Source organism: Gymnogyps californianus, chromosome 1, assembly GCF_018139145.2.
Source record: "Gymnogyps californianus isolate 813 chromosome 1, ASM1813914v2, whole genome shotgun sequence".
Classification (NCBI taxonomy): domain Eukaryota; kingdom Metazoa; phylum Chordata; class Aves; order Accipitriformes; family Cathartidae; genus Gymnogyps; species Gymnogyps californianus.
The window spans coordinates 190,786,948-190,811,338 of NC_059471.1; the positions used below are offsets into that span (position 1 = coordinate 190,786,948).

At 41.0% G+C, this 24,391-nt stretch overlaps 1 protein-coding gene across 1 annotated transcript in view; it reads left to right on the forward strand.

Annotated features, from left to right (window-relative positions):
* Positions 1-2,997: 2,997 nt before the first annotated feature.
* TES (testin LIM domain protein) overlaps positions 2,998-24,391 on the forward strand; it is a 29,001-nt gene continuing 7,607 nt past the window's right edge. Inside the window, exons 1-3 of the mRNA XM_050902448.1 lie at positions 2,998-3,102; positions 15,444-15,529; positions 23,895-24,147. Of these exons, the coding sequence (XP_050758405.1) occupies positions 3,076-3,102; positions 15,444-15,529; positions 23,895-24,147 (366 nt within the window). The 5' untranslated portion in view covers positions 2,998-3,075. The remainder of the gene's footprint in view (positions 3,103-15,443; positions 15,530-23,894; positions 24,148-24,391) is intronic.

The window sequence follows — 24,391 nt, forward strand, 5'->3', positions numbered from 1 at the left end:
GTTTGGAGACATACAGTTACTCCAAATGCATTCATCATTATGGTATCTGAGTGCAACAAAAATCATAAAACCAGGAAGACAATCTGACAGATTGTCCACTCTCTGTTGTCTATGTCCCCAGAAGTGTGTATGGTAGAAGTATTAGCTTTTTCCCGTCTTCTGGCTGTTGTCTCCATGAACGTTGTTGTGGGAAAGTTAATGCTGGGATGCGTCTTGCTCTTTCTTCAAAAAATACTAAGATTTAAAACAGGTATTGGATATTTCCTAGACAGTTATGAGAAAGCCCAGCTCTGTGGCCTGGCACATTTCAATGCTATGCGCCTGGCAACTTCAGAATCCTTAAGGGGAAGAGCTATACAGGATCACATTCACACAATAGGAAGTTATATCTGCCAGACTAATTAAAGTCATAGAAAACACAGAAAAGAGTTAGAATCTTAAAATGCATTCTTTATTGATCCAGGTCTCAAAGGAAGCGTGTTCCAACAGCAATCTGCTGGTTTGCAAAATAGAAGTCTTATGTTACTGTCTGCATTTTCCATTACATAAATGAATTTGTAGGCTTCATATACAAATTCATACATAGGAAGGCTGTTAAAGTTTACTGTATTTTGGCACTAATTTACCCAATTGAAAGATGCACAAATCACAACCAGAGCATCTCCAACTCAAGAGGTTCAAGAAAAATATAAGCAAAAGAAATTATTATTCACCCAGCAGTGTCATAGCTTAGTAGAGCTAAAAAAAAAAGAACAAAAATGTCATGATCAAAACTATTATTATGCTATTATTCTCAGGGAGATAAGAATAAGCAAAATACACTTAATCACACAAGATTTTGTTTCACCTTTTTTAGCTTCCTAAAATGAAAATACGGTTCTACCATCCATTCCCATATGAAAAGTATATAATGAGGACTATGATACTTTCATTTCTCTGCTTAGCACAGTCAAAGGTACCTAGCAAGTCTTTGTAATTGCTGGCATTTTTCACTATTACATTATATCATTCGACAGCGCTTTCACTGAACATGAATAATCTCCTGCTTAGTCCTTTGATCTTAGTGTGAGGAAGTTATGAGCATGGATGGCATTCAAACTATATGGTCCTAGACATATTAACATTTCAGGCACTCTAACTTCCCCTTGTCTTTTACCCCCAAAACCAGCAGAAATGAACCACGAAACCAAACAAAACAGAATGCAAACAAGAAATGAAAAACAAAATTTCAAAACCAACTGAACAAAATTCATGTAACAGCCCTTATTATTCAGCTCTCTTTGGAACAGACACACACTGAGAGCAGCAGCATTACCTGCTGGTCTGTGTTCTCTCCTTTTTTCTAATGTTAGGCTTGAGACCACCCTCTCTTAGTTTTGTATTGAACTTCTTGGCCAAGGTCTGCTGCATAGATTCATTGGTAGGAGCAGTTGGCCCATGCCACACACCATGATGCCTGTCCCAGCAGAAAAGTCAAGCAGAGTTTTGCTTTTACCTGTCAACAGACAACAAACAGATCTAGTCTCATTTTTGCTTTGTTGCAAACATCTTTCAACAAGTGATGGCAGACAAAAAAATTAAACACTGAAAGAGAAGTATATTTGGCCTCTGGGGAAGAGACAAAATGACCGAAGACTTACTTGAGAAAAGTTGGTACGTGTGGAGAGAAAAGATTAGATTCTGCAGATGAATGACAAAATAATCTACCAAATTATTCACCACCGCTGCCTAGGGTACCTACAAAGTCTGTATGAATGTTTGTTACTTTTTCCAAAGATCAAAAGAAATATGAAAGAAGAAAATATTTATGGAAGTATTCAGTCTTGCAAATGCTTAATTATTCTGTCATTTTATATTACATATACATTATATATAAAATAGATTTTATATTATCAGTGACGTCCCAGGACTGATCAGTTGCATATGAGTTTGAAGACTAGGATCAAAGTCTAAATTTTTTTCACAATATTCGTCCAGTGCCAACAGGAGAAAAAATTGTTGTTTGGTTCAATGAATAGAAAAAAATCACTATGGTAAAACGCTTGGTAACACATGACGAGGTCAGCTTCTGGAGTGTCAAAACCTCTTGAGTGGATTCTGGTGGAAGCAAATCCACTTGGGCAAAACCAGTAATTTCCTCCAGATGCAGTGGGGGCGAGAGGGAGCAGAACTAGGCCACAGAACCTGCATCAAAGAGCAGATCTTCACCATCTCAGGGGACTGGGCTGGGCAGAAGGTGGGCAGTAGCGTCCTGCCCCAACCGCCGCACCGCCCGCCCCGGCTGCCATACCTCTGCCTGGGCCACCCCCTGCGCAGCGGCCCCGCTCGCCACCACCCCCTTTGCAAATGGGCACAGCCAACGCTCCCCCGCGGCCTCAGCGAGCGCCCAGCCCTAGCAGGGCGAAAATGTCACTGTTTTTACACGGATGTGCCCGGCCTGTCCCCGGCACAGCCCGAGCGCCGGGCAGCCTGCCGGGCCGCCGGCACGAAGGTGGAGGCTGGGACCCAGCCCTCGCGGGCATGTCGCTGTCCGGGGAGTCGCTGAGGATGTGGGAACGGTCTCGGCGAGGCAAGGACTCGCCCGCTCTCGCCTCCCCCTCCTACTCATATCAATAAATCATCAGAGCCCGGGATTTTATTTTATTAACTCCTTCGGGAGGCACCGCGTTTCCAGGCGTCTGCGCTCGAAGGTAAACGGCTGCGCCAGCAAATGCCTTCCCTGTGACCTTATCATCCCGCCAGGGATGACTCAAAAGCCCTGCCCGCAGGCAGGCGCCCTGCCAGCCCCGGCTCCGCCGCCGCCACCGGGAAGGGCAGGGCAGACAGGGGCGGGCAGGGCGGTGCGGCGGCGGCGGGTGATTGGCTGGCGGGCCGGCGGGCGGCCGGGCGGGGATTGGCTGCCGCCCTGCCTTTGTTCGGCTGCAGCCACTGCCGCAGGGCAGCGGAAGTTTGAGCGCGGCGGCGGGTGCGAGGAGCGGCTGCTGCCACCTCGCCTCCGCGCACCGCAAGCCCGGCCTCGCCGGCCGGGAGCCGCCTCACACCCCGCTCCGGAGCCCAGCCCGGCCAGGCGGCAGCATGGACCTGGAAAGTAAAGTGAAAAAGGTAAGGTGGGGGCTGCCCGCCGAGTTACCTGACACGCCGGCCGGCGTCCCCCTCCCCAGGGAGTGCCGGCCGCGGGCCCGCCTCGCCGCTGCCGCCCGTGGCAGGGGCTCCGCTGGAGCCGGCCCCCGCCCCGAGCGCTGGGGTCGGCCGCGGAGCCGTGCGCCCCTCCCGGCGCCCTGCTCCTCCCGCTCAGGCTCCAGCGCCCCATCTCAAAGCGGGGGGTGTGGGGTGTGTGAGAGGCAGGGGGAGCTGCCTGCGAAATGACCTCCTGCTGCCTCGCCCTCCAGCGCAGCAAAAAACTTCTCCTCTGCTCCCGACGCTAATTAAGACGCTGCAGTTCGCTCCCCAGTTAGCCAAGTAGGTACCCCTGTCCTGTCATGCAAGTAAAAACACGTATCCCCCCCAAAAAACTCCTGAGATCTAATAGGTATGTTCAGGTATGTGCTCTGTGTATGTAGGTACGCGTGAAACCTAAATTACATGCAGCCAAAGTGCTGTTTGTGGATGTGCTGAAGAGTAATTTCTGACTCTTGATGTGACTAGCTCATTACAAATGTGTTGTCAGTGTTTGTATGGATTACTCTCCTGAGACAGAAACTTAGGGTTGGTATTTTTTTTTAAAGGCATATTGACTAGTTAGTTTGGAGTCAAACTGGCAAGAAGCAAAGGGTAAGTAACAGAAAGTGATAGGTAATCCAACTGTATTAGATCTCTTTCCAAAACTCACTATTTAAAACTTCACACGTAAAACTAACTTCATGTGGGACGCACCTCTAAATCTTTGCTTCTAGTGCTTTTGCAAATTAAATGCAGCACTTAAGCGATGACTTCTTTTAGTAAGAACATCTTTATAGTATCTGTTACGACACTATTTGGTAAAGGCAGAAGGAGCTTTGTATGTGAACGTGGGTTAAATCTGTACATAACCCTCACTGATATATGAAAACTAGTCTTTTGAAATGCATGTTGTATGGACATGCGTGGTTTGCGTTCCTGAATTGTTGTATTTAAGGGTAGTAACTTGTTTTAAAATATGCATATGCACTTTTGTATACCTGTATGCTTTTCCAACTTGCAGGCTAGAAACTGACACAGATATGGAAGTAGTTGTGCTGTGTGGAAGGCTACCTGTTAAGTCAAGGCTGAATTCTAGTGAAGCAGGTTAGCCTTGAGTTACAGCTTTTTCTGAGTGATGTCATGACATGATAACGTCACCTGGATTAGGGTCCTGGTTTGGAGAAAATACATATCTCATCCTCCAGTCAACATTAGGCCATCAGTGTATAGAGGGGTGTAGCTAAGTACTACCACTGTCTTTAGAAGCTAGTTGTGTGCACAGGGTTGTCTCCCTTGTGTAACTGCTTGTATGTAATGAAAACCAGCTTCTTGAGTAGATTTGCTTGTATTTTCTAAGCACAATTTAAAACTTAAACTTGACAGCGTCACGGAGCTTGTTCACTGATATTTTTTTTAACTCCAGGAGGGGAGATGCATATTTGTGGAAGATGGAGAAATTCTGAATAGGAATGCTCTATCTAAAGAGAAAATAAATGTGCTGTGAAACACTGATAAAATTCTGCTGATAGTAGAGTCTTGGTTTAAGTGAACATGTACTTGTTGAACATCTGCTCTAAATTGCACTGTAATTATTAGGTAGTTGTGTGTGTTGTAAGTTTATTTGGCTATTTTTGTCATATTTTTCTTTGGTCATCTTTTACTCTTCTCCTTCATCAAGTTCGAAGATTCCGGAAGACTTTTCTGAACTGCTCAGACAGACATGGAAGCTAGTGTCACAAAAGAAACCAGCAAAGCTATGTTTGTAGAAAGTAATTTGTATTTTCTATTCTGTTCAGCTTTAGTATTAATACTGCTAAGAGAGGTTTATGATATGAAGACCTTCATGTTTTCTCTGTTTCTACTATATGTATGTTCAGAAAACTACTGTTCTTCCTCTGTCTCCCCTCCCTTGTTTACATCTCCTTATCACCTTCTTTCTCTTTATAACTTGGGTGAAGCTCACTTCCCAAGAGAACAGACAAGGATCTGTCACAAGTCAATGCAGGGAGAACTGGGAAGCTTTGCTATGTACCAGTGTGTTCAGTACTAAATCCTTTCGTCCTTTTTTGACTACCAATATTTAGTTAATAAAAACTTCTTCAGATTTTGTACACTGGAATGAATGAATAACAGTTCATGTTGACTCTGCAATAGCTGCATGTCTTCAATCTCCATCCTTTAGTTCCTATTCTCAACCTGTTTGTTTCCTTATCTTTTACTTCTCTCTTTTTTGCCAACTTCCCCCTTTCTTGAAAGGTGGAAGAACATTCTGGGAAGTCTCCAGTCAAGTTTATCAAAACCAGTAAACTACTCAGCCTTTAAGAGAAACTTGTCTTGAGGTGGAGATGTCCATGTCAGATTTTTAGTCCATCAGCAGTAATGGGTTACTTAACCACACGTCGTGGTTCTCACCCCTGTCTATGTCTTGCACCCTGGGCCGAAATAACTTGAGTCCTTTTACAAAATCTGCTTGCTACGTTATGTTAACTTTTTGTTTTGTAGCAACTTGTACCTATTTACTGCCGGAAAAATGGAGGTAAATGTTAGGGACTCATGAGTGGCTGACTTGCCTGTTGGGAGGTTCCAAGAACACCCGGCAGAAGGCGGCAGCAATTGCCACATTGTCTCCAAATAAGTTGCTGTTCCCTTGCTCTTCTGAACTCAAAGTCTGAGTTTAGAAGTTGGCTGTTCCATAACCCTGGTGTTCAGCAGAGCAGAGGGAAAAGAATGCCAAGTGGAGCAGCGTGTGGTGTGGATGCTCAGACACTCAGCTGACGCTGTAGAAAAATTTCTTCCCCTGCCCACAACTGCTAATGTATAACTGCACAGGGTAATATAATGAGACATTTTCTGCTTCTAGAAAACTCAAGAGGTGAAGTTTCCAAGGTGACATTTCTAAGATTTCTCCAAGTGTCAGTAGTCTATGAATCCATTCTTCAGTTGTGAGCTTCTGCATTGTCTCTTTGGAAAGCTGCTGTTGGCTTTCAAGGAGCTGGTACTGTACTGGAGAAAAACATGCACATATATGTAAACAGTACATTTATATTTGTGTGTCTGGGTTTGTACGAAGAGAAAACACACTTCTGAACTGGCTCAGGAAAGTCTGTTTTCATTGTTGATATCAGGCTTGGGTTTTTTTCCCCAAATTTAACAGTTTTAGCACAGTTCATCTGACAGGAATTGCTTCCCCTCCAGTACAAGACCACTGGGGCTCCAACAACTTACCTGTCCTTTAGCAGGAAGAACTACTGCCCCACCTGCCATAACTTCTAACCCATCCTTTTAGCAGTGAGTAGCTTATATATTTGCTGTCTTGTGAGAAAAGCCGAAGTCCTGTGCAACATACACTTCTTAAGCCTTTGGCTGTGAGAAATCTAAGGACGCAATTACTTCAGCTCAGACTTTTCATTTAACTATTTCTGTTTGGTTTCTTTTATGTGCTGTAAAACTCATCTTGCTGTCTTCAGAAGTGGCTGGAGGAAGCAAGTCTACTATGTAGCTAGATGTCTCTCTTGGTCTGAATCCGAGGTTCTGGACAACCACAGTCTGCAGGAAACACAAATTTCAGAATAAATTTTCAGCACTGAGAATATATGCAGAACATATATGTATATGTGGAATAACGTGTAACTTTTTTGTAGTCAGGTCACTGTCCTTCTTAAAGACATAAAATGACTGGCAAACATCTAGACAGTGAATAGTATGGGAAAATATAGTTGCAAGGCAGTGTTTTTAGCTACTATGTGAATGCTAAGTCTGATACCTTACTGTCTGTTATAATTTCCCTTTAAAGGGGGTGGGGAGTTTAAGGTTGACTGTACAGTTTTCTCCTTTTTCTCAGGAGGAATTGGATTTGCTCTTGCATTTGAGGATCATGAAGATAGCTTTGTATATAAAAAGAGATTGCACAACAGAGCTGAAGTCTAAAAGCAGTAGCTCCAGCTTGAAAAGTACTTGTGCAACAAACAAACCACTATTTCTCCCAAATACAATATACACTGTGTTCTCAAACCTTGCTTTGAGGGTATAGGGAAAATGAAGATTTAATGCTTTTTGTTGAAGACTGTTAGAACAAAGTTCTGCTAGTCTGGATTCCTGCTCTGTCTGTCACCTCTGTGAACTTGGTAAAATGAATCAGTAGGTCACGGCCCTGCTTTGCAGTCCTGCTGGCAGCATGGTCTCGTGCTTCACTAGAGAAAATAAGAATCTGGCAGCGAGTCTGTTCTGTATAAGCTTTCACAGTATCATACTTGCTTTATAAAAGGAACTTTGATTGCGATGGAGAAGGGGCAGAAGAGGTGTGACTTCTCCAATGTGGAATGTCTGCATGGTTCTTTTTCTATGGCATGAGACTTAGTTTGTTCTGTTACAGTGGAAAACCAAACACAGAGTGCTTTAGCCATCGTTAAGTCAACAACTGTAATGCTCTTTGATAAATGAATGGTGAATAAAGTATGTATAGGAGCAAAGTCAACTTTTTCGTGCTTTGCAAAGCATGATTTAGTAATATCTGCTGGGCTACGCTTCCTGTTGAGGTCACTGTTTGTTTTGGTGTTACTGCTATGGAAACCCACGACAGCAGAGCTTTTTCGCTGTTCCTTATGTACAGTGAGATCAAGGAAATGCAGTTTTATTCATGGATGAATTTTGCCTGCAAGAAGTATGAAAACAAGTGTGGAGATGTGAGAGGAACTACTTCAGTTTTGTTAACAAGGAAACTGAGTAACTGCTTCCTGCATATGTTGTGGTGGGATTTTTTTTCCCCCCTCAAACTTAAAAAAAAAAAAAATTGATGTGAATTGTTTTCTGGAACACCTATCTGAATGCACACCTCTAGTTACTTTTTGTCCAACGTGCCTGGATATCAGCTTGGCAAAGACAGCAAGGCTAAATTAAACTTTTTTGACTTTTTTTTTTCCTGTGGCAAAAGTATTCCCCAGGTGTTTGACCATAAAATATCATGAAATGTCTGAATAGCAAGCCAAGAAACTCTGTGAATGCAGGACTGCATGACTTCTAAGCTCAGGTGAAACTTTCTTTGATATGGTGTAATTATAAGCCAAGTATTTGCCAGTGAGATGGCAAATTAACTTACTTTAAGTTACAGTATTCTGTCATTAAAGGCACAAAGATCTGTTTCTGCAAGTGTTCCTGGAAAAGAAGAAATGTTTTTCCTTTCCTCTAAGTAAAATAATAAAGATGAGTAGCAATTGTGAGTGAAACTTTATTGGTAAAAGTTGCTTAAAAACACATTTCTTTTACCTCAAGAAAGAATACTGAACATCTTGCAAATTAATGGCTTCTTCCTAGCAAAAACAAAATTTATATTTGTAATGGGGTAGATGTAAATATATATATACTGTATTTAAAAATTATATTTACAATCTATTTTAACTAGATATGCATTTTGTTTATATATATAACTAATATATATGTGTATGGGATGTGTGTATATATATGTTTTATATAGGACATATATGTAAAAAAAAATCCCTAATATATACTTTCTGCTAACATGCAGAGATGGGGAGGTTCTTCTAGGTGCTGGAGATCTGCAAGAAGAGTAGGGCTGTGAAGATGAAAGCTTGTCACACCTTTTATTTAGAGTCTTAGACTTGGTCAAATGAATAGGTCAAGTGTCAAGGGAGTAAGGAGGCTTCTGTCATGACAATTCTGGATTACACCAGAGGTAACTGTACTCTGGTACTGCTGTATGTGCGTTTCTGGTATTTTTGGTTTTTTAAAGTCTGCCTAACCCTTCCTTTGTGCCTTGTTTTCAGTCTGAGGTTGTCTAGCTGTAGCTTCTAAAAGCACTGGCTGAAAAAAATCATGCACTTTCCTGCATGACTAGAGATCCTGATAAGTAAGTGTGTAGATTTCTAGGTCTGCTTCTGAAAACCTAGTATTAGAAGATGCAACTGGGCAAGAGCACTGATGTCAAAACAAAATAGGCCAAGTATTGTGAAAATGCCTCTGCAGCACTGGGTGATGGATAGTGCTGTATTGGAGGTTTATAGACAGTGTTATAGTGTGTGTCAGCTGCATTCAAACTTAGCTAGCGTAATACTGGACTTTGAATAAACACCACTTGATTTCTATCCAGCTGAGATCTTTAATAGGTGTTGGTCTTTTGACAGTAGACTGTGTAGCAGTGTCTTAAATATTTATATTCTGAGCTGTTTGATATTTAGTTGAAGACATCACAATAAAATAAATTCTTAGTACTTGCGTACTATTATAGGCTGCTGCAGCTTCTTGATTTATTCTTCTGCCCATCCTGCCCGGATCATCTTTCAAATATTTTTCTTGGATGCAATCACTTTTTGGCATCCTTCTTTCTGTGCAAATGGACTTCCTTACCCAAGCTTCTACATCTTAATTCCAGTCAACTTTTCCCTAAATCGAAATGGATATTTAAAAAAAGCTAGGACAGACTTGCCATCAATTTTAATAGACATATTAAATAATAATAAATATAGAGTGGTTTGTGGGATACTGCTCTTCACTACAGATGAAACTTTTTTCTTCTCTTCTCATACAGTGTCTGTAGAAGTCTTAAGAACATTGTCCAGATATAAACATGTCTTTCATGGGTGGTTTTTTCATTCTGGAATCATAAGAAATAATATAGCTCTTCTGTTTTTAAAGTTTAAATGCTGTAACCTATTTTAATTTCCAGTTTGTTGTGTTTCCCTACAGGAGAAGACTTCTGCTGGTACAGAATATAGTGATACAAGATCAGGTCTCAGCAATAAAGCATGCACAGCATATGAGATTTCTAATGTGTCTTGTTCTCACGGTCTCTTTTTTTTTTGCATACTTGACTTTACCTTCACTTCTTTGGAAGTTCCTGAAGTACATCAGGATATGCTAGAAATCTGTTCTGTTGTGCTATACAGGTGTTTTTCTCAAGCTTACATTGGAAATGGGAAACAATATCACTTGACGTGGCCCCTCAAACATCCAAATGAATCAATAGTTAGGTAATCTTCAAACCAGAAGATTCCTGGGATTTTATGGTAAATCCAAGAATAGCTTTACCATGGATCTCTTCACTTCTGCCCTTGGAGCACTCAAGGGCACAGGAGAAAGATCTACAGAAAGGACAGTGAAGAGGATTTAAGTCTATTCTGGGGCTCAGATTCTTAGTTATCGCAGTCCATTAATGACAACTTACTCACTGTATAGCCACAGCCTTACAAATTCTGGAGAAGTCTCAAACAGTGGAAGGACTTCCAATCTTCTGCAGAGGCTAAGTGCCAGCATTGTGTCTTACTGTCTGTGGCAAGGTGAAAGATTAATACAGCTCACCTGTCTGGTGGTACAGGAGTCCCCTCAGGGGGAGGAAGGAAAAGCAGCCAAGACCCAAGGTAGCTCTGATCTTTTGGTGGGACTGAGGAGGCAAAAGAAATCTCGTGGGAGGGAGACCTAGAAATGCCAAGTGGAGCTTCTGCATTTTGTTACGGGTTCCTCTTTTACCTTCGTACCGCTGCACCCCAGGGTCTCCTTTGTAAAGGGGCAGGAAAGTCAGAGCAACTAGCTTTATTTGAGGGCTATATTTGTGCTGGGTGTGATGACTATTAAATGGTAACTACTAAAATAATTAAAGACTTCCAGTGGAACCTGTCAGGATACTCTTTGTATTGTTTGTGCCCAGCTGCTTAGTGGGAGAGAATAGAAAAGACAGAATCAGACTCTAGTCACTGTACAGTGATAATACTGAGAGACAGTGGGCAGAAGCTGCAACGTGAGAAATTCTGATTAAACATATAGATTGTCTTTCCTCTGTCGTCCAATGTTGTAATAGGCTGTTGAATCTGCATCTGGACAAGGCCCTGGGCAAATGTGATTTCATTGCACCTGCTCTTTGTGGGCAATTGGGTGACCTACAGAGAGCCCTTTCAACTTAAAATAATCTATGCTTATTAAAAGCAAGTATAGGCAAGCTTTAAAAACTACTGCTCTGTCTTATGTTTTAATTCATCTAAGATTTCTTAGGGCTTATCTTTGTTTTTCCTGTAAGTGTCAATAATAATCTTGAGTTCTGTGACATTACACTCTTTTAACTATTAAAAAGTTAATCCTCCATTCATCACAACATTATTTTTTTACCAGCACTGAGAGCTGTGGCACAGTTAATTCCATGTAGGAACAAACTTGTTAACAAACTTGTCCATATTTTACCACATAAGAGAAACCATAGCTGACAAAATATAATTGCATTTGTATCGGCCTGCAGACTAAACTGGCCATCTACCTCTACATGCATAATCTATTTGCGTCCATAACTTATTTTTTTCATAGCATCACATGTGGGGAGATCTTTTGTTATCTGATGATCTCTGAAATCTGCTCTATTTACAGGAATACAAATTCTGAAATTAGTATTCTAAAAATGCAATGACACAGGACTTCAATATTTGCTGGTGGGTTTAAGTTAATAGGAGGGAGAAACAGACTTTCGTTCTTGGTCATGTTTGATAAACTTAACAATAAACCCTTCTGGTAAGCCAGGTTTAAACTATTTTATAGCAACTGCTGTGTTTCTCTTACACATCTGAGCAAACTGACACCTGAATAGGACCATTTGGGTTTTTAAGATGACAATAAGCTTTTACACATGGCTCCTTAATGTAAAGACAACTGACTTTTGACACTGGATTCCAGTATGAACTGAAATGGGGCAGTCTTTCACTAATTCTCACTTAGCTGTAACCATTTAAAATTCTTTGCCCTTGAGGACTATTTAATCTTGAAAGCAGCATGCAACGGATGATCTCAATCATATTTATATCGTCTTCTGTAGTCAGACTATTTAAATCTGTATTGGATATGTTAGTAATACCAGATGGTTTTGGATAGCTTTTGCTGTAAAATGAAAATTAATGGCAGTAGACAGGCAGGAACCTTCTTCTGGCAGTATTTCAGCTGACCTATCTGTGCCATTTCTCCCATAACTCCATTTATGGGGAAAATGGATTCCCTCCTGTTCTCAGCCGTGCATTCCTGCTCCAGTGCATGCTCAGCCTGCTCTGTATCTCTGGGTGCTCCAGCACAGAGCTGGCCATGTCCTTCAGAAGGCATAGGGAATAGACACAGGCAGCAGCAATGAAGAAGCACAGTGCAGCTTTAGGCTCTCTGAATTTCCCAAATTACAGCAGAATCGGCTGCTGAAGAAGAAACAGTCACTTCTGAGGCTGGTGCTTCCTTACCACTGAAGGAGATCCTGTTACAGGACTATGGAGGAATATTTGACGTGCGCTGGCTTTTAGATAGAGTCAAACTCAAAAGCACTGTGTGCTATTGTTGTTTTATTTTTGGCAAGCAGCCACATAGTTTCTCTGTCAGAACAAAGGCAGAGGCTGTGTATGCATCTGGAATCATGTCTAATTTGGTTCTCAATGTGCCCCTTAGTTTCAAGCTAAACCTCTTCCATAAGGTGACCAGACATTGCATATAGAAAGGTCATCCCCTTCTTTCTGTTTTGCAGCAAACTGAGAAATACATTTCAAAACAAGGCTATCTCATTTGCTAATTTAGTTTATTTGTCTCAAGCTGCATAAACATTTACTTAACGATGTGCTCTTTATTACTGGGGAGGGAATGTGGAATCCTGTATTTCTGAAGAAATCTGGGCAGAGACTGCTGGTTGTGAAGATGCAAGTAGGCTGGCTGGTTGTTGTCCATTTAGTCTGGAGAGGGAGTATGTTTTGGGTGGAGCATTTAGCACATATTTCCTCTCCTTAATTTGCTTCTGGAGAGGTATTTTTAGCTTAAAAAACCCTTAAATGTTAGGAGGCTTGGAAATGATGTATTAAAAAATTGCAAAAAAAGTTTTCATTTTCTTACTTGCATTTCAGATTCTGTTTTGGGAATTCTTGAAATGTTAAGGCTATTTCTCTGTGTACTGTGCAATAGCGCTCTATACACAAGTGATCCTAGCTTTCTAAGCCTTCTAATTACAACACTAATAAAATTATCATTATTCCACTTTCTTCCCCTTCCCCTCTTTTTAAAGGAGGGGAGAGCCTAAGCATAAAGAAGTAATGCCAGTTTGTAGCTGCAGTAGCAGCAAGAGAGAATGGGTTAATGTTGGCTTTGCTTTTTTGGGGGGGGCGGGGGGACACACACAAGTTGGGGGTTTTTGTTTTTTAAGGCAGTGCAAGCATGTTTTAAGTTTAACAGCTTTTTAGGGAGGATGATCTTAAAAACCAACCAAAAAAAACCCAAACAAAACCCAACCTGTCCTGAAAAAAAACAATTGTTTTGTGTTGCTTTAGCTTCCTCTTTCTCTTTAGAGAACATCCTGGCCAACATTTTGTTCTCTTCGTGTATGACTTGACAAGAGTGCTCAGTTGTTTTCTGATGTACGGTGTGTGTGCATGAAGTATGGCATGTGTATGGTGGGGCTCTGGACTCCAGATGAGAAGACCCCTGTAAACCACCATCTTCAGTGGAGAAGAACTTTTATTAACCCAATAGCTTTATATATCCAACATAGACAAAAATGTAGTTGATGAAAGAGAACTTAACTTTAAAGATTATGTTTATTTTAGATGTCTACTGTTCTGGCTTCAGGTTAGTGCCTATGGCACGTGAATTTCTTGAGCCCTTAGGCTGATAAAGATGTCACCATGATCACAGCAGGCTTGTATTTCTTCTTCCAGATAGGAAAGGAAGAAATAATTTCGTGTCCCTCTGTCCATCCCTGCAGTTGCAAGCAGTAGCTTAATAGCTGCCAAAGTATCTCTTCTCCCTAAATAGACCATAATCTGCAGGAAAGATTTGTAATTTCCTTGGGGATGTCTAATGACTGTGGAGGCAGTGATCCTTCAAATTATAAAATAACTGAAAACGTGGTCTTCCCTGCATCTTATCATGTGTTCTCTGTTGAGCAAGTGGTTTGTGAATAATCTGTTCCTTCATTTTGGACAGAAACAAGTTGAAAGTTGAGCTGTTTATGTCATCCTTGTACATACAACAATAGTAGTACAACTTCTCAGAGTAAATCGCAAACCTCTTAATAATAAAACTGTATCACCACATCTAATTAACCCTGGCATTGTATTATTGTTGCCAGAACTAAGATTAGTACCAGAACTTGTCAGCTCTAGCTCACTTTCCATTCATGGTAAAAGCCAAAACTGCAGGTGAGCTGTATCCTCCGCGATGACCATCCCTCCCGCCGCATCTACCCACAGCTAACTGGGAGTGCTCCTCATGCTGCTGGAGCGGTGGGTGGGAGTGTGGGGATGGGTTCTCCTCTGCCTGTGGGGCGTGAGTCTGCACACCCAACCGTGGCCACAGTTCCAGTCCTTCATCTGTCTGATTTAAGAGCAATGTTCCCCAAAGGTTTAAAGAGCTGGAGTGAGGCATTTTAAATTTACTGTGTTATATGAATGCATGAGTTATGGTGCTTGGTGTCTATTTTTCACCTCGAACTTCCAGTGGCTGTTACTCAGTTAAATTTGCTGATGTGTTGATATATTGTGTGAATACCTGGCCTTTACTCTGCGCTGGTTTTTATATTCTCTCACATTTCCTCTGCGTTATGAATTGGTTGTCTGTCCTTTTAATCTTTTCACAGTGAAACCCTTTGCATATCATTTATGGTCATTGCTTTCACTAACTGTGCTGTTTCTCTTTCTCCTTGGAAAGTAAGCTGGTATTAATCCAACTGAAACATAATTGTAAAGGGTATGTTCTGCTCTCAATCGCTATCAGAGTAGTCTCAAATATACTCGGGAATATTAGACTAATCACTTAGATGTTTTATTTGTATTAGATGCCCAGGTTAGTGCATATAAATGTGGGATCTGTTTATTTCTTGGTCTCCTATATTTTGCCAAGTCGTATACTGCAAATCACTTTGTCCTGACAGCTGGATTAAATGTCCTTTGACTTGAGGTCTTATGGCCTCCCTCGCTGTGGTTTCACAGCCACAGACCAAAGGAAGGGCTGCAAAGAATCTGCTTCTTCCCTTGTGTGAAGCCTGCAGAGCAAGCTGGGCTGGGGCGACAAGTCACCAGAAAAATACTTGGTTTTGGCTAAGACTAGCTTTCTGCCTGCTAGCTCAGCCCTATGAACAGGCTCATGCAAACACTGTCACTTACATAGGTACAATAGAAAGGTGAGTGGACCCCAAAATACTGTCCTGATGTCAGCTTAGTCAAATGCTTAATCTTTTGCTTTAGTTGTGGACTGTAGATCATAAAGGCAGCAGTAAGATCATTCATGCAGCATATTTCTTGAAGCTGACTGTAGTCATCTTGCTCTGTACACAGATGGGCTTGGGCCACGAGCAAGGATTTGGTGCTCCCTGCTTAAAATGCAAGGATAAGTGTGAAGGATTTGAGCTTCATTTCTGGAGGTAAGTGACACCAGATGTCTCAAGCTGTGACTCAGCACTGCAGATCTTGGCACATGTATGCAAATGTGTAAGTAACTGCTTTTGTTCTCTCTTTCCGTTAAGCTATTCAGATGCTTTAAAGAAGCTGTGTCTAGGTTCAGGGCCAGGGCTTCTCAGCTGAGTTACAACAGAGTGTTTAAGTATGTAGTCACTTATGAACATACATTTCATCTGCACTGAAGTCAATGCTAGTACTTCTACTGAAGTATTTGCTCTAGCTTAATAAACAGTTGAAGTAGGTTTGTAAAAACCTCTTATCCCTACAGTAAGAGAGATGATAGGGAAGAAGTGTGCTTTGTCTCAGTAATAAAATGCTTTCTCAGCTTGTGACCAAATATGTAAACTTTGATCTGAGATTTTAGGTAAAATTATCTTATCTATGTTGAAAAGATGTTGAAACTTTGTATAGATCTACAAATGGCTTAAAGGGGGAAGAGGTGTCATAATTCAACTAAGTTAGATAGTACTTGGCCTTGGATGACACACTGTTCCTAAACCAATAAGAGTTGACGATAGTAGCAGTAAATAGTCTATGCTGTGGTCTACGCCATTACTTCTGCAGAAACTTTGTATTCCATTAAGACCTTTCTTGTTTTACTGAAACAAGATGTATATATGTATATTAATGTATATATCTGGCTAGCCCAGTTCACTGATTATACTGGGTGTGCTTTAAGATGTAGCTTAGTTATTCTGATTTAAAAAAAAAAAAATCCCTCTCAAAGGGAACAGCCTAGAAAGGACATAAAAATAAATGTTAGTAGCACTAGCACACGCTAGCAATGAAAACAATTACATTTCACCAATGCTATTTAGCTACAGTCATAACTGTATCTGCAGTAGGGTTTTATTTTGTGGGGTTTTTTTAAGGTAGTCTTTACGTCCTAGCCATAGTGGTATCAGGTGCAGATAAGGCCTAGGAGATTTTACATCTTTGCCTAAGTATTTGACTGCAGCTGAGACTCAGTTTAGAAAATAACCGGACAAACAGACCACAGCAAAAACTTCCTATAAGTTGATGAGGATATAGCTTCTTGGTTACATGGCTCTAATATGTAGCTATAGAAACAACTTACAAATAATGACATGGAGCAAGAAGTGTTAATACACTAATAAATACATGCGATCATCTAAAGATGAAAGAAATTATTAATTTATGGAAAGACTTTTTCAATACGCACTCAGTCACTGAGGGGACTCATGTAGAGGTACTAGTAAAATAAAACTGAACACAGTTAATGTGTATAGGTAATTAAATGAAACATAATAAAAAAAAATTGCAGGAGTAAATAGTGTTGTTTATCCATGGTTAGATGAGGAAATTGTCACTTCCTACTTGAGAGAAAGCTCTTTGTTCATGGTTAGTGTGATAGATGGGGAAATCACAAGTGGGGGAGGGAAAAAAAAAAAAAAGATTAGTCCAGTTAACTTTTTTCTCAACTCTTCCTTTTTGTCCTCTTTTTTTCTTAGTTCCCGTTGTTAGACCTTGTAATTCCTAGCTTATTCTTTAACAGGGAAGAATTTGGGATAAAGAGAAATAAAATGTCTAAAGTGATTTAGTCACACAAAGCATGATTACCAGGGTAGAATGTGTCTGCTTCTGTGTGCGTATTTGGAGATTTTTGTGTGTGTTTTTTCTTTATACACATCTCACTATGCTCCTGTGGTTAGGGCTCGTTGTGCCAGGTCCTGAATACGTAGCTTGTCAGAGTACTGTCTCTCCTGGAAAGCAAGAGCTAAAAGACAGCAGTGAATTAAAGAGCAAGTAAGAAAAAGACATAAAACCAGTGACTATTTAGTTAAGATTAAGATTTAATTTGGAAATCAACTCTGTATAGGATAGACCAGGTAAATAAGGTGGCTGGAAGTAGTCTGAGAAGCATCATCTAGGTGTCAGACAAATGTGGCACATACCTCTGAAGCAGTTGAAAAGTTAGCCATTGAGGCAATTCAAGAATGGGTTAGAAAATAGCTGTTTCTCCAGCAGAGCTGCTATTGGGGACAGTAAGGGTGTGAATCTGAAGTCTAAAATCAGTTTTGTATAAACAGTTTTCAAAAGAAAAAATGTATTAATATGCTTTGCATGATACAGAGATTTTGGGAGTCTTAACACTTGAACAGAAAGGGATGGGTCCCAAATACCTGTTCACTTAGTCATGTTAGCCTTAAAACCTGAAACTCCATTTTAAGTAGAAGCAAACTGTAGCACAAGAGGACAGAATATTGTCTTTATGACATGAATGATCAAAATCAGTTCCAGTTTAATCACTAATTTCACTATTACTCATCTGTAAAAGGTAGGTGTTGAAGTAGGGATTGTAGTTAGAGAAACTGTTACACGCTGGGGGGAAGAATAACTGTGGTGGGTTGACCTCAGCCAGCAGCCAAGCACCTACACAGCTGCTCACTCCCTGTCCCCTCATGAGGCGGGGGGAGGACGGCAAAAATGAAGAACAAAAGTGAGAACTCGTGGGTCGAAATAAAGTCAGTTTAACAGGTGAAGGAAGCGGGGGTTGGGGTTGGGGAGCAAGTGATGCAAAGGCAGTCACTCACCACCTCCCACCAGCAGACCAATGGCCAGCCAGTCTCCAAGCAGTGTCTGCTTTGGAAGTCAGGAACCCTGCCGCCTTCATCCTCTACCCCTGTCTTATTGCTGAACATGACATTATATAGTATGGAGTATCCCTATGGCCAATTTGAGTCAGCTGTGCCCCCTCCCAGCTTCTTGCCCGCCCCCAGCTTACTTGCTGAGGTGGGGACAGAGTTCAAAAAAGAGGAAGCCTTGACACTGTGGCAGAAGTGCTCAGCAATAGCAAGTGCTACCAACGGTGTTTTAGCCACAAATCCAAAGCACAGCACCACACGGGCATTATGAAGGAAGTTACCTCCATATGAGCAGGATCCAGTACAGTAAGTGAGGCAGCAGTTGTATTTGCAGGCTGCAGTCCTTGCTGTGGTCTGTGTAAGGGTGACACTGCCCTCTCCTGGGTGGAGCTGAGGAGCTTCAGCAGATCACAGAATTCTTGGTCTGATACATGAAAACTCCGGTGTACCTCAAAGAGCTGAGATGTAATTTTTTTTCTGTATTTCTGTACAAAAAAGCCTCAATTCTGCCTTTGGGGAATCAGATTAGAAAGTGCACAAAAAAAAATCCAAGTATACCTATCTAGTAGCAGGGGTTTACATGGAGTTGCTACACTGTTGTTCTCTATAGTGCGAGCGTTTGGAAAATACCTTTTCTGGGGTGGCAAGTGCTCTTTCAGCACTTCGTGCTATAATTCTTGGCACAGTTTGCGGAATGGTTATGTAGGTACAGAACTGTTAATTTAGGCTAGTGTAGAAATGGTGGTAAACAAAGCCCTTAGTAAAATTTGTTCCTAAACTTTGAAGTTCTGAAAACCTCAGTGTTGTGAGCTGAACACAAAATGCATACAACGAGAGCCACGGTCTACAACAGTAGCTGAATGGTGAACAATTACCTGGTTTATCTTAGTGTGTTAATAGCTGTTGCTTTCAAAATTGTCCTCAGAATCATGCTTCCATCCAAGTGTAGCAGCAGCAGCAGGAGGCAGGGTCTTCTCGGTTCAGGTGTTCTTTCATACTGCAAAACGGCCTCCACAAAATTAGCAGGGCAGGCTGGCTGTAAGAGACTGCTGCTTGGATACATGTTTTCTCTTTGGGAATATGTTTCCCGCTAGAGGGAAGTGTGGGACAGGAGTCGGAAGTTGCTAAATGCAGGAGGGAAGGTTCTGATTTATCTTGGTCGTGTATATACCGGAAAGAGATAATTGTCTCCGGTGTGGCTTGCCCAAGATATTTAAAAGCTTCTGGAGACAAGGATCTTAAGCTTGGGAATGACCTTGTTCAGCATCTGGCTTCTCTGCACAGATACAGTCGCTGGAAGGCAGGGAGAGCTTTAAGTTGGCTTTAACATTTTCTGATACTACAGCTGACAAGCAAGTACTGACACACAGTTCGAAACATTTGCAATTACTATAGCTGCATTCATAGCAAGAAAACATAACAGAAGGAATCATAGGAAGAGGTTAGTCTTTCTGCAAGGAGGACACAAGCCTAAGGACTTGCCAGGTATTTGTTGAGGGCTTCTCTGAGCTGGCGCCTCCTGTCACTAGGAGCCACTGCAAAGCCAGTGTAGGAAGGGTCATGATCTGAATTATTTTTCCTCTCCATACACTAAAACATAGAAAAGTAGGAGGATGGTTGATGTTTGGCTTTGGAGAAGGAACTGGAAGTCTTTGATCCTTGCTGTCACTAGACATCCAGGACACAGGAATTCACCAGCTTGGGAGAGAGGGTGGAATCTGTTTACCTTCCTTCTTCCTCTTTCTACCCACCCAAGACCTGGAAGCAAGGCACAATCTACTAGGTCTGTCTCTTACAGTGGTATGCAACTTTTAATTCCACAAATTTTGAAGCTCCTTCCATATCTTCCATGTTTTGAATGGGAAAAGCTTCCTGAATTGCTGAGATTTGACTGGAAGGGCATTTTTCTCCTTTGAAGTCCTGAGAGCTGTGAACACATAAGCAGAAGTCCCTAATACCTCCTTCAGTAGTGATCTTGCTGAATGTCCTGAAGTGAAGGGAAAATCTTTTTGACAATGCAGATGGAGAGAACAAGAAATTCTCACTGCCTCTCTTCTTGATAGAGCCAAAGGAGATAGTTAAGTCTGTACGTATACGTGTGTGTGTATATATGTGTCTGTGTGTGTATATAATAGCAACTAGTTTTCCTGGCACATGTGAGGTGTTTGCTTTAACACCAAAAATAAAAATTAAGCATCAATTATCAGACAGACTTGTGAAGTGTAAGTTTGAGATAATGGGACGGGGTCACTTCAGTAAGATAGCTGTATCGTAGTCAAAGAAATGACCAGCTGACCTATTCTAAGTAGTAATTGGCCATATCCCTTCTGCAGAAGGGACAGTGACTAATGAACAGGACTCTGATGTGGCAACTTAGTGGAAGAAGGTGTGACTAAATTGTAAACAGTACTATGCAGGAAGAGTTATGTGTGTAAATGTCAACTGGATATCTTTTAGGACTGGAAATTATTCAAGAAAAGGGATTATAAATCAGGACAGGAAACCTTTTTTTGGCTGTTAGCAGTGTAGACATCTTCATGTGGCTGAGATCCAGGGGAGACTTGGGGAGCAGGGGAAATGGCAACAGCCTCAGGGATTTTCCTTCGATTTACTGAGATATGCTGTTGTGACTCAGCATTTTCCACATTCTTTCTGGATTGCTTTCTCCTGCATTTGGAGACTTAATTATCCACAAGCTCTAATGCCGGGGCTACCACACTCGTAACTTTGTAACATAGCCCCTGTGACAGCTTCTTGCGAACTCCATGCAGGCAGAGAGGCATTCACTTAATCTTGAAAGAGCAAGGAGATGACATTAGACTGAAATGTACGCAGTCAAATTCTTACCTTAAGTAAGTCTGGGGTGGGGGGAGATCAGTGAGTATCTCATTCTTTTCAATGCAAGTGTAAAGCACAGTAATTCTATGCTGGCTTTCACAGTGGGACCCAGAAAGGACCTGGGGACAAGTTGTATGGTTTCACTTCTTTGCAACTATCTGTTCATCTATTCATCAGGACAACAGAAAATCTGTCACAGATACTGAAATTAGTGAAACATGTTAAGACTTCAGGGTGGGACTGAGGATGACAAAAGCAATTGCGTCAGGGTGTTTTCCTAGTTGGAAACAGAAGCAGGATCTCAAAGCTGTTCTGCATTCTGAGAGAATACTACTAGAAAATAGATATGCAATTTCATGATGTAGCGTGAGCAAAAATAAGGTGGCCTTGTGTCTTTTCCAGCACGTGTGAAAGTCTCAGGGGAAGAATTCCACCACAGCTTCTTGGGGATGGTCTGGTCTCTGCAGGCTGTCAATGCTGCTTCGCTGTAGTTGGATGCCGTACAGAGTGGGGACACCTGCACAGACTGTCACGCTGCTGTTGTGACTACACAGGCAGTACAACAATATGAATTGTTCTTAATGAGTTCTGTTTTGCAAGCAGAGCAAAACAGCAAGACTTCTGGATAGCAAGACTATACTTTACTTACCTGAGTCTATGCAGGTTACCTGAGAATGTCTGTTCACCAACGTTCTTAGATTGCATCCTGTCAAGAGGCAAGACTAAAACTGGGGCTTACTATTGCTAAAGACTTAAGTTGAAAAAGTGAAGAAAATATCTGGTAAGCTATTGTTCAAATGGACTAACTGCTTGAATTCAAGTCACATGTGCTGTGAGGCATATAGCTGCATGATGATCGTGATGTAATAATGAACTAAACCTGCAAAAAGTAAGGTCTGATTCTGTCACCTCATATTAGATCTCAAAGAAGACATGATTGAGAGTTGGTAATAACGTATAATCATATGCACACCTTAAAAGATGAGCAAAGTGAATATAAATTGCTTTATTAGTATATTAAATAGTTTCTAAGTATTAGCTAGGTAAAGGACTCATGTAGACCGATGCTGAAGATCTTGCAAAATTTTATGTTGTGCGTGCTTGAGATGCATAGTACAGCATTTAGGCTTAATGGGCAATGCTAGTTCATGCTTGAAAGTTTTGGTAAGCTGGGAGATTACAAAGTGCTTAGTGTTTACTAGGTATCCAGATAAGTATCAGCTTTGAAATTCCGTGCATCTTTTGTGTTGTGGAATGAGTTGGAAGTCATGCAAGCTATCAGACAGCCTACACTTCAATTATTGATCTCTTTAGGTTTTTATGCGTTGCACAGCAGAGTCTGTTCTGCTTAATGTTCTTATTTTGCTCGTTATTTTTAGAATGGCTCATTTCTATTGCAGAGTTAGCTATTTTTATTTGGAGTGGGCTTCATAACTTAGGTTACCGTGACTTATGGTTGCTGTATAATCACATGACCAGGGCAGCATCCATCACACACTGAAATGATAGTACTCCACATCATAAACTGGTATACATATGTAGTGTGTATCTTTGGGGCTGGCTGTGCGTCACTTCACATGACCAGTTACATGCAGGTCCTCCTTCTTCCTTCCTTTCCCATCACCTAATGGGCCTGTTGTAGTCGTGGCATGTTCTTGTCATGTACCTGTTAGATGCCTTAAGATAAGGTACATATCTTGCCTTCAAGACTTGAGAGCAAGATGCAGAATAATGTTAGAGTTCGATGGGTTTTGGCAAGCAGGATTGAGAAGCATTTTATAGGTAGTAGTTTTATGCTATTTGCTGTATGAAGAATAAATAATGGGGTGAAATATCACTCATTCATTTTCAAACTAGAGATCCAGAAGGTTGATCTGTTTTCTTAGGCTATAATAAGAACCTTTAGTTAACATTCAGCTTCGCTAATTTCCATGTAGTGTGGCTGACTGCTTTGAACTGAAGCTCTGAGGAAGCCATTAATAAATAGCAAACTAGCTTGTCTAATCCAAGGTTCTGTTTATTATAGTGAATTGTTTAATTATGCTTAAGGTAATAAATTGCTATCTAATATCCCTTAATCAAGGGAGTTCAAATGTGTTGTATATGAAAGAATACCATTTATATCTAAGTAAGTAAAGCCTTCTGCCTTTTAAGGATGTTATCTGTGAAAATTCTCTGTACAGCGTGTGCCAGAGTACCTCTGATTTGGTTCAGAGCTGTCTGAAAGGCTTTGTCCATATAAGCCTTTCACTTTTCTTTCATCTTCTCTTTTAAATGCTGAACTTTGAACAGAACTTGGTGCAACTACACTGTATATATGGCTGTATGCAATTTTTTCCTTTCTAGGAAATATTTATTTCCACTTGATAGCAACCCTGTGATAACCAAATATCACGCATACAGTGAAATGCGTATAAAGAAAATAGTATAGTGTCTGTAATTTTGAGTGTATAAAGAGCACCTGAGAAACTAAAAGCCCAAATAAATGATTGCTGGGGGGATCATTGATGCATTTAAGTTAACTCATGGGTGACTACCCATAATAAACCTGGTAGGTAGGTGATAACGGACATGTATGTGTGTGATCAGTACTGAGATGTAGCTGAAGGAATGATGTAGCATCATATTTAGAATGCATTAGTGTAGTTGACTGATACCTCTCTGATCACAATCTCTGTGAACAAAGAATGTAAATAGTACAACAGGAGAAATAAAGAACATCCTCAAGGTGTTTGACATATTGCAGAATAACTTGTATATTTCCTAATCAAAGCACTGAAAACAAAGGTTTGGGTTCCCAGTGATGTTGTTTCTATGCATGCAGCTGGTGTGAGATGTAATTTTCAGCTGAGACTGACTTAGTTGCTGTTTCCATAAATTTCAGAAAAATATGCCGCAACTGCAAATGTGGCCAGGAAGAGCATGATGTCCTCACAAGCAATGAGGAAGATCGGAAAGTGGGGAAACTCTTTGAAGATACGAAATACACCACCCTTATTGCAAAGCTGAAGAATGATGGCATTCCCATGTATAAACGCAATGTAATGATACTGACTAATCCAGTGCCAGCCAAGAAGAACATATCCATCAATACTGTGACTTATGAGTGGGCTCCTCCTGTTCAGAATCAGACACTTGTAAGTCCAACTCACTTTTTCTTAATGTTCAAGGCAGGAGTTAATGGGAGATAGAGAAGTAGAGGTTACCAGAAGGATAAATTTGCTTCTTGTAGTCTTCTTTTCCTCCTCCTCAAAACATAATGCCTGTTTAATGAGTCTTGCCTCTGTCATCTTGCAGATATATGGATGCTTGTCTATGGAACTTCTTGAGAACTGGGGAGATGAGGTGGTTTTTAATAGATAGGATTATCTGCTAAGTCCC